We start from the raw sequence: 9,987 nt of genomic DNA on the forward strand, positions 1-9,987 counted from the left end.
AATAAATAAATAAAATCTTAAAAAAAAAAATCGTAATACGTTCTTATAGTAGATTGCAACATCCTAGAAAAAGGGAGGCACATTTATTAATTCTGTAAATAATACTTTTCTTGACTAAGCACAAGCATAACCTCATTGATCCTCATGAGCTTTCTTTCGTGTTTCTCTCGGCAGCCAGCCAGCTGCAGTACATGTGGATTCAGAGTTTGGATTCCACCAGTGGGCGCCCGTCACTGCCGGACCACCTGAGAATCACCTGGACACTAGCGGGTCAAGATTTCTGCATGAAAGTTCCTGGAAAGTTTGACAGTATCTAATGAGCCCTTCCTCCTGTGCAAACACAAAAGAACTCTACTACAACAAGGCACACGGGCAGACACTCAAACAGACTAAGATCCTTTCTTTTTTTTAATTTTTTTCAAAAGATTTTATTTATTTATTTGAGAGAAAGAAAGACAGATAGTGACAGAGATAGCGAGAGAGAGCACAAGCGAGGGGGTGGGAGAGGGAGAAGCAAGCTCCCCGCGGAGGAGGGAGCCCAACGTGGGGCTCGATCCCAGGACCCTGGGATCATGACCTGAACGGAAGGCAGGCGCTTAACCTCGACTGAGCCACCCAGGCGCCCCTAAGATCCTTTCTTATTTAAAATGACCGCAAATTGGTGACTAACATAACATAATAAAATAAAATTTTAAAAAAATAAAATAAAATGATCACAATTAAGAGGACAGTCCCAAAGTGCAAGAGATTTGGGTTCTAGGCCCAATTCAGTCAGTTCTCTTCAGACTTGTCACCTCCTTTTTTTTCTCTCCAGCCCCAGTATATCTAAGGACCTGAGCTAATGTCCTTGCTTAGCTTCCCCTCCTCTGAGACTCGTCCTGTCCTGTTCTTACCATCATTTTCATCTTATCAAAACCTGTGCTTAGGCAGTTAGCAACGGAAAGGTCTAATGCATTAACCCTTATTAATGTTAAAATGACAGCTCTACATGGCACACAGCATTGGCAAATTTCTAAATTTGTAGAGCGCTAAGGAATCATCTAGTCTAGGTTCCTCTTCACTCAGAGAAGGAAACTGAGGCCCAGAGGGATGAAGTGGCCTGCCCAGTAATGGGGACATGGGATGAGAACACAGATGTCCTCCCCTTGGCTCCTTACCTCTCCTCTTCTCTCTTGGCACCCATTGTTCTGAATAGTATTTACATACAGCTTTCCATGAAACCTCAAGGCTCTGGTTCTCTGATAGTGGGACTTTGGATATCAGTAGAGAGGCAAAAGCAGCCTTTCCCAGTGCCACCCAAATAAAATCACACTTGCCTGCAAACCCAAACTTGAGCATAGACTCCAGCAGGAGAAGGAATACAGACACGCTCTGCCCAGTTCTCTCTGGGGACACGGCCAAGAGGAAACCCCAGTGCAGCCCTTGCCACCTTGCTTTCCCAGCTGTTGACCAGACATCCTGCATGGACACAGGCCACCACCATGTGTTGAGTTGATTTCGTCACTCAAGATTATCAAGGCTAATACTGGGGACTTGAGAGATCCGTGGAACTTATTTTTAAATAGTAATGAAGCACTAGACAATTCTTATATCTCTAAGACTATACCCAACCTTGGGCGGTCCACCAGCATGCTAGAATGGACAAGAACCAAATTTTCCCCCAAATGCTTTAGGAATATTAGACTCAAAAAATCACATTTACTGAGCACTTGCTATGTGCCAGACATTGATCTAAGTATTGAAGAAAGGGGTCTGATTCATGGCTCACTGTTTCCAATGAATGGAGGAGCAAGAGAGATTTACTGCATATGTTAAAAATAGCCATATGCATTCAAATATTTTTATGCCAGAACCAATTTTGGACGATTTAAGTTTTAACCAATTGTTTTGATATCCCGTAGATTTATCAAGCAGGATGTTATTCTCCATCCTGGCAGATGTTTCATTGTCAAAGCCTTCTTTAGAACAATTAAAAGTGGCCATTGGTTTCATGAGTGCATCAGTTCACTTTTTTAATTATTTGCTGGAGTGAAGGGCAATTCCTTGTCCTTAGCCATTTTGTGTTTGGAGACCAAAGGCTATTCATCAATTCTGGAAGTACACCCAGATGGCTCTTTCTCCTCTCTTGATAAGATAAGCAGGTTTATCCTGTCCCATAGTAGCTCTTTCTGCTACTCTGTGTCCATCTATGTGGCATTTAAAGGCAACCCTAAATCTCTCACAAAGTCACCTCTGACTTGGGCAGCTCCTAGACCCAAACCAGAGCAACTGAGAAGTGCAGGGAAGTACTTAGGTGAAGCTCATCTCTAGACATGAGGATGTTTTCTGTTTCTCGTTTACAGCCAAAAAGCATGAACACGGACTGCGAGGCCAGGACACCAGCATCATTTCTCATCTGCTCCACTGAACAGGGAAACCTGAACTGTACAGCTCTCTAAAGGACAAAACCCAGACTAGAGAACATGTAACAACTCTGCCTCCACTCATCAACAGCACAAATGCCTCTTCTCTGTCAACGACACTTCAATTAAGGATTAAAAATAAAACAAACAAAAATGTGCTCCCTCAAGTCAGTGAGGACAGCCACTCAGAAAACACACAGGAACAGCACCCACGCCGGGGATCCCTCTCACCCTGGGCACCTATACTCACAAGCAGAAACAATCTAAGAGGCCTCCACCCAAATCCCCAATTGCTTAGGAGCCATATTTTCTGCATTTGTCATTTCTCCCATAACACTGTGAGGGGTGATACTACAATTCCATCACGATTAATTTTATTAAAGTCATCGGGAGAAGTTAAATTAATGTCTCTCTATTGATAACATGCATATCAGATGCCTCTTTTATCCAAACAGAAAAACAAACCAAAACCAAAAAAAAAAAAAAAACCACCCAAAAACTTCAAATAACTCACCAGAAAACATTATAACATGAATGAGCTCTATTAATGTAAGACAATATGCTTTAATTAAGCACATACTATGGTAAAAAAAAAAAAAAAAACAACAACAACAGAGTGTAGCATCATCTGTCACCTGACACTCTCCAATTAATCATTTTAGCTTCCAGTCACATTGTCAAAATCACAATGTCAAGTGCTTTTGTCAAGAGAAATTGTTATCTAAATTAAATCTGTATCTCGAGGATACTTAGTCTCCCACGAAGTCCATGTGTCCCATGGCAGCTCGCCTTTCTGCCTGTCGATGTTCTCCGGGAACCTAGTGGGTAAACTTTCACACGGCCCAAAGTGAGTCTGCGTCTTCGTGGGCCACGTCTCCATTTGGAGAGGACAGTGCGCCCGGGGGCTGCCCGGCATTCCCTCTTCACACCCACTCAGACTTTCTGGATCTGGAGTTGGCGAGCCCGTCGAGGGGCTGTAGCTGACCGGATGGATAGCGCCGGCCCAGCCGGCTCCGAGGCGATAAGGGATGCTCCTCTGATCTTGTGGGACCCTCGCCCCTGGGGTCCTGGGAGGCCTCTCCGTGCGGCCTATTCCTGGCCTCCTTGCAAGTCGTGGCCAGCTTCTCGCTGGCAGAGGACATCACCTCGCTCTCATCTTCATCCGGAAGCCCCATCCGCCCTGATACAGCGGACTTACCACTGGGGCTGTCGGCACCCACCCCTCCAGTCCACAGGCCGGGGGGGATGGGCGCCCCCTCCTCCACCCACCCACCGTCGCGGGCCATCTGACCCGGCCTAGCGCCCAGGCTCCGGGAGAGCCGGCGGCCGGCGGCGGGGCCCAGGGGATCGGCGGCGGGGCCCCAGCCCCCGCTCGTCCTCCCCCACACGCTGCAGATGAGGTCGGCCACACTGAGCAGCAGGGAGAGCGCACTGACCGCCCACATGAAAAGCATCATAATGGACTTCTCCGTGGGCCGGGAGACGTAACAGTCCACCACGCTGGTGCAGGGAGATTGGGTGCAAGAGAATCTCTTGGGGACCAAGAATCCAAAGAGGAGGTAATGCGAGGCACCAAAAGCTGCCTCGGTCAGCATCCGAAGAAAGAGGTGGACGATGTAGCCCGAGGAAAAGTCCGGCACGGTCAGGTGGCGCGGCTCCCTGCAGGGCGGAGGGCGGCGCCTGTCCCCAGGGCTCTGGTCACAGGGGTCAGGACAGGTGGGACCGCCGTCTGGCCCGGAGAGTCCACGGGCGGCGAGCACGGCCCCTCTGTGGAGCACGTAGACGCTGAAAACGGCAGAAGGGAGGAGAACAGACACGCTCTGGATCAGCCAGAACCGCAGGTGGGACACCGGGGAGAAGATGTCGTAGCAAACATTGGCACATCCCGGCTGCAGAGTGTTACACACAAACCTCTCCTGCTCGTCCTGGTAGACCGGGGAGCCTGCCAAGATGATCACCACCATCCTCAGCAGTATCATGAAGATAAGCCAGATCTTCCCTAGAAAGGAGGAAGCAGGAAGGGCACCATCACCAGCATACAAACATATGCCCGTCGACAGTAGTTTTTAAGTATTTTCAGGGGTGAGACTGGAGAACTGAGAAGTCTCTAAGCATGCATTTCAGTCCCCGAAGCAGCGGCGGCTAGTTAGCTCATCTGCCAAGTATTTACGGAAGCCGTACAATGTGTCAGACACTGTGCTGTACCAGTTGTTTGCAAAATGCTTTGCAACTGACAGATTTTAAAGAAGCCTTAGAGACTATAGATGTTTGATCTGACTCCACTAGTTCAGACTTTTGGTAATGTCTCCTGGACTGAAAGTTCTAGAAAGAAAGTTGAGCTGAGCAAATTAATGATGTAAATAAGACCTTACTCTCTGCAGATAATAAGCTTTCTAAAGAATGTTAGCACATTTGTGTAACTCTGTGTAGCAAATACAAGCTGCTAATTATAGTTCAGTCATCTTTATTTTGGTCCATAAGATCTTTATTTAATTGTTGCTTTATGGTCCTTGAAATCAAATTTCTTTAATGAAATTCAACTTTTCCAGATTTTTCAATGATTTGGAATTCCTTTTCCTCTATTACAGTTATTATGAAATAATGAGGTTCCTCTTTCTTCAATTTATCATGAATAAATGAGACCAACATAGGAAATCAAAATAACGTCAAAGTCCTATTTTCATATCACAGGTTAACTCTTTTGGAACACGTCTAAGACTCAGTTAAAATAATCTGCAAATATTTTGTTTTGTGACACGATACAGAACACATCACCTGACATCAGAAAAACAGAACTCATTATAAATGAAGGCAGTTAAGCTCAAAGAATAGCATTATGTGATCAAGTCATTGACTCAAACTTGTAAGACCAAGTTGATTTTGTTTAAATTCTACAAAATAATGAGTAAGAAAAATATCAACCACTTCATAGGCATATTTTAATCCTTTTCTCAAGTCTTTTTTTTTTTAATATTTTATTTATTTTGACAGAGAGAGAGAGAGAGTGAGAGAGAGAGCACAAGCAGGGGGAGCAGCAGGCAGAGGGAGAAGCAGACTCTCCGCTGAGCGGGGAGCCCGATGCGGGACTCGATCCCAGGATCCCGGGATCATGACCCAAGCCGAAGGCAGACGCTCAACCAACTGAACCACCCAGGTGCCCCTTCTCAAGTCTTTTTTCTGGGACACCCGTATTTCTCTAAAAATTTGACATGTCTGCATCAAACTCAGAAATATTTATTACTTTCTTTTTAAAAAAAATAAACTAAAATTTGGATTTGGCTTAAATTGCACAAGAGAAATGACTAATCCTTACAAATTAAGCTTCAAGGAAAAAGATGAACAAGAAGAAAGTGTAATCAAGGCACAAATTTCTCTTTAATTTTTACTGTATTGTTCCTTCTCCTGATCAGGTAGTCAGAGAAGAGTTACTCAGATCCTCCTTCCACTGGCTTCAGTCTTCAGGCTCAGCACCTAAACATCAGTGAGAACAGCCCCCAGGAGAGAACACTCAATCCAAGCCTTCCTTAAATGATGGTGGAACTGGGGAGCGATTAAAAGAAAGCTTGAGCACACAGCTCCCTTTCTTCCAGCAACAAACAGGCCAAGGAAAGTGGTGAAAACAAAAATGCAAGAGCTTTGGAGCTATTTCCTGTACTCACCCACAATGGTCATGTTGCAGTTGACAGTGATGAGAAGGAATCCCAGCAGGTCCAAACGTTCCATGTCTCCCGAGTGTCGCAGACTCAAGGCTGCTGGAGACATCGGAAGCCTGTGTTCTCCAAGAAGGTGGAAAATCTTTGCAGGAATAAACGTATCTTCACTACAAAAGACTTAAAGGTGAGAGCTGCAGATATAAAGGGAAATCTGTGAGCCCAGGAATGGGAGGTCAGTTTTTCTGTCTCCGAGCAGAGACGGCCCTGAGCTGTTGGCCTCTGAGGCAAAGCGTTCTTGACAACTGCAGTGACCAGAAGACAGCAGGAGTCATCTCTCATTGCGGGCTATTCTTACCCTCTTGAGACATTCCAGGCCCGTGGCAGTGCTCACATGTCTGTACTGGGAGAGCCAGACGCTTCAGGATATAATAGAAGTGACTACATTTAACCCAAGAAAGAAAAGGTTCTGTTAACTAGCCAAGGAAACTTCTCTACTAAAAAGGTGTTTCCTCCTTGCAAATATTTCCACAACCACTTCACTTATTAAAGAAGCACTGAAATGCTCATGTTTTGTCTTCTCTATGAAGCGTAGGTGAGAACACTGGCCCACAAGGGTCTGGCTCTTGTTTTGAATTCCTGCATCATGGCTGAAAGCAAAAATCTGCATCTTAGACACGTGTCCCAACTTTAGGCTGTGACTCTGTTTTTCTCTAGCTATTTCCTGTCTGGCTGAGAGACAAGAGCTTTTTAGTTGGATACAAAAGGCCTGGGGCAGCCACCTCGTCCCTGGGGAAGTCACCGAATCTCTCCACGTACCCTCACCTTGCATTAGGGAGAATCATGCTGTTCAGTCAGGGATTGTGGGAGGCAGACACAAAATGATGATGTTGAGAGCACCTGGCATGGAATGAGGGTGCAACAACTCAAATCAGTGGAATTTCCATCCCTAACTGGCCCCCCAAACCTTCATAGATTGCATCTTCCTTTTGTATGTCCTAGCCCCATCTAGCCCAGGGCTGCTCCCATTGAATCAGCTTAATAAATGTCCATTAAATTCGTAATAAAGTATCACTGTCTGGACCTGCTGACATCAATCACAGTTGCATCAAAATCCTCTCGTAGCTGTCACCTTTCTATCTAGGAAGAACCCATCCTGCAAGGCTGGGGATCTATCATCAGGGTGGAAATTGTGAACTTTAAAAGGAATGATTTCAATTTTCCATGAAAGCTATTCTTTTATTCCCATCTTTTCTTCATTTCTGATCTATTCTTGACTTTAGTAATATCCCTAAAAAGATTCCCAGAAGAGGAGTACAACAAAGCTGCTTTCATCTTTATTCACATGACACGTTTCCATCCACAGAAAACATTTTGACCCCCTTGAAAGGCACAGTAGTTTTGCTATATTTTAGTCAAATGCTTCAACATGAACAATGAAATTTAGAGAAATTGTAGTTAAGTAAAAAAATATTGAAATAGCCATATGGTTCAAGTATAAAATAAAGGAAAATATCTTTCCTTCCTAATAGTCTATTCGTGACACTGGTTTAAAATTTGAAATACCAGGAAAGCAATTTCTGAATTTGCTGTGTGATATAAATAATCTATCCTGAACATGGAATAAAATAGAATTTTGCGACCTAGAGTAAATTGCTACAGCTTTTCATGCCTCAGTTTTCTCATCAGTAAAGTAGAAAAAAATGTGTCCTCTGCATACACAGAGTGGCTGTGATATGCAAAATGAGATCATAGACATGAAAATGATTTAAAAATATAAAGAATTACATGTGCATCTCAGGGTCTACTCCTCTGGGTTCCCATCCTTGGTCTATCCCTTTGCTCCCACAGCATTTTCTGAAAAGGTAATGCTGCCTGTTGTCTCTCCACCCTTATCTGTTTTGCTCTTGCTTCTCTAAGTCCACACCATCTCCATTCTTTGCCTTTTTTCCTACTAAAGGATAGTTTCGCTCTGCCTGGAAATTTAAACCCCAGTAGCTGCCAGAAGCAAAATGTGGACAAAAGAGAAGGAGGATGTGGCTGGAGCATCAAACATGTGGCTCTCTATACAATTATCCCAGCCCCCTATCCCAGCCTTCCCGGCCTCCCAGGCCTGGCACCCATGGCCCGTGTGGGTGCTGGTGGACATGGACAGCGTGCTGGCCAATTTTGAGGTGAGCCTCCTGTGGGGCTTCTGCTGCAGCCTCCTAGGGGAGCGACATGTGGCACTGGAAATAACAACTTGGATTTCCTTGACCGAGAGCAGTACTGAGACCTGTGGCAGGACTCGGCAGACAAAGTGGCCGGTGTGTATGAAGCCGAAGGCTTTTTCCTAGCCTTGGAGCTTATCCCTGGAGCCTTGGAAGCCATACAGGAGATGAACAACATGCAGGACACTGAGGTCTTCATCTGTACCAGCCCTCTGATGAAGTATGAATACCGTGTGGGTAAGAAGTACCGCTGGGGGAAGAATCCACTGGGGCCTCAGTTTGTGGAGTGCAATATCCTGAGGAGGGACAAGACGGTGGTCTTGGGGGACCTGCTCATTGATAACAAGGACACCATTCGAAGCCAAGAGGAGACCCCAAGCTGGGAGCACATCTTGTTCACCTGCTGCCACAACCAGCATCTGGCCCTGCCCCCCACAAGGAGATGGCTGCTCTCCTGGAGTGACAGTTGGAGGGAAATCATAGGCCGCAAGCAAGGGGCCAGGACAGTGGATGGTAGCTGAAGGAAAAGAAGGAAGGCCCCCAGGGAACCCCAGCAGAGCTGAATGACAGGGCAGTGTCATGGCGGTAACGCCCAGCACTGTGGAGCAGGGAGACACAGTAACATCCATTCTCACAAGCCAGCCATCTGGAAACTCACAAGATGGCTGGCAAGGAAACATGGTGGGAAACTCACTCAGGAACATTTTTAATAAAACACTTTGGCTCAAAAAAAAAAAAATTATCCCAGGGGCGCCTGGGTGGCTCAGTCGTTAAGCATCTGCCTTCAGCTCAGGTCATGATCCTAGGGTCCTGGGATCGAGCCCCGCATCGGGCTCCTTGCTCTGCAGGAGGCCTGCTTCTCCCTCTCCCACTCCCCCTGCTTATGTTCCCTCTCTTGCTGTGTCTCTCTCTGTCAAAAAAAAAAAAAAAAAATTATCCCAGAATCAATTGGGAGGTTTCTATTTGTGTGACTGCAGAGCAGAGAGAAGCTTTGGTGGAGTACTGTGTTCAATTCAATGGAAAAGAAATCCAGTGGGAGTCAGGGACATGGATATGGCTGAATTGCACAAAATGGCATCCTGGGATTTGTTCACAAATGAACTGAGCAAAAAGGAAAGAGAAAAGCAGAGCCATATGCTATCCAGCCTTGGCTTACCTCCCTCTAGCTTAATGACATTGCCAAATTAATTACGCCTGAGTTTTACCATCTATAAATTAGAGATGATACTTTGTTTTTGGAATTGTTGAGAACTAGAGTTACTTTAAATGAGGTTCTAGCACATTATTTGGCCTATAGGAGGCTCTCAATAAATAGCTACAGTCATTTCTCATTATTCGTGGTAGTTGCATTACATAAAGTTGCCACAAACACTGAGTTAGAGATTGCTGGGGACTCCATTTTTTTTAATTTAATTTTATTATGTTATGTTAATCACCATACATTACATCATTAGCTTTTGATGTAGTGTTCCATGATTCATTGTTTGCGTATAACATCCAGTGCTCCATTCAATACATGCCCTCTTTAATACCCATCACCAGGCTAACCCATCCCCCTGGCCCCCTCCCCTCTAGAACCCTCAGTTTGTTTCTCAGAGTCCATGGTCTCTCATGGTTCATCTCCCCCTCTGATCTCCCCCCCTTCATTTTTCTCTTCCTACTATCTTTTTTTTTTTTTTAACATATATTATTTGTTTCAGAGGTACAGGTCTGTGATTCAACAGT

The 9,987-nt window shown here is 45.2% G+C and overlaps 1 protein-coding gene and 1 pseudogene across 1 annotated transcript; one reads left to right on the forward strand and one right to left on the reverse strand.

Annotated features, from left to right (window-relative positions):
- Positions 1–3,325: 3,325 nt before the first annotated feature.
- Positions 3,326–6,207, reverse strand: GJD4 (gap junction protein delta 4). The gene is made up of 2 exons (XM_032395670.1): positions 6,062–6,207; positions 3,326–4,401 (listed from the first exon to the last, which is right to left on the reverse strand). The coding sequence occupies exons 1-2, from the start codon at positions 6,162–6,164 to the stop codon at positions 3,326–3,328; spliced, it is 1,179 nt and encodes a 392-aa protein (XP_032251561.1). The 5' UTR covers positions 6,165–6,207.
- A 1,857-nt stretch (positions 6,208–8,064) lies between these two features.
- LOC116626385 lies at positions 8,065–8,783 on the forward strand (annotated as a pseudogene).
- The last annotated feature ends 1,204 nt before the right edge of the window (positions 8,784–9,987 follow it).

The sequence above is a fragment of the Phoca vitulina genome, unplaced genomic scaffold, assembly GCF_004348235.1.
Source record: "Phoca vitulina isolate PV1807 unplaced genomic scaffold, GSC_HSeal_1.0 scaffold86, whole genome shotgun sequence".
Lineage (NCBI taxonomy): Eukaryota > Metazoa > Chordata > Mammalia > Carnivora > Phocidae > Phoca > Phoca vitulina.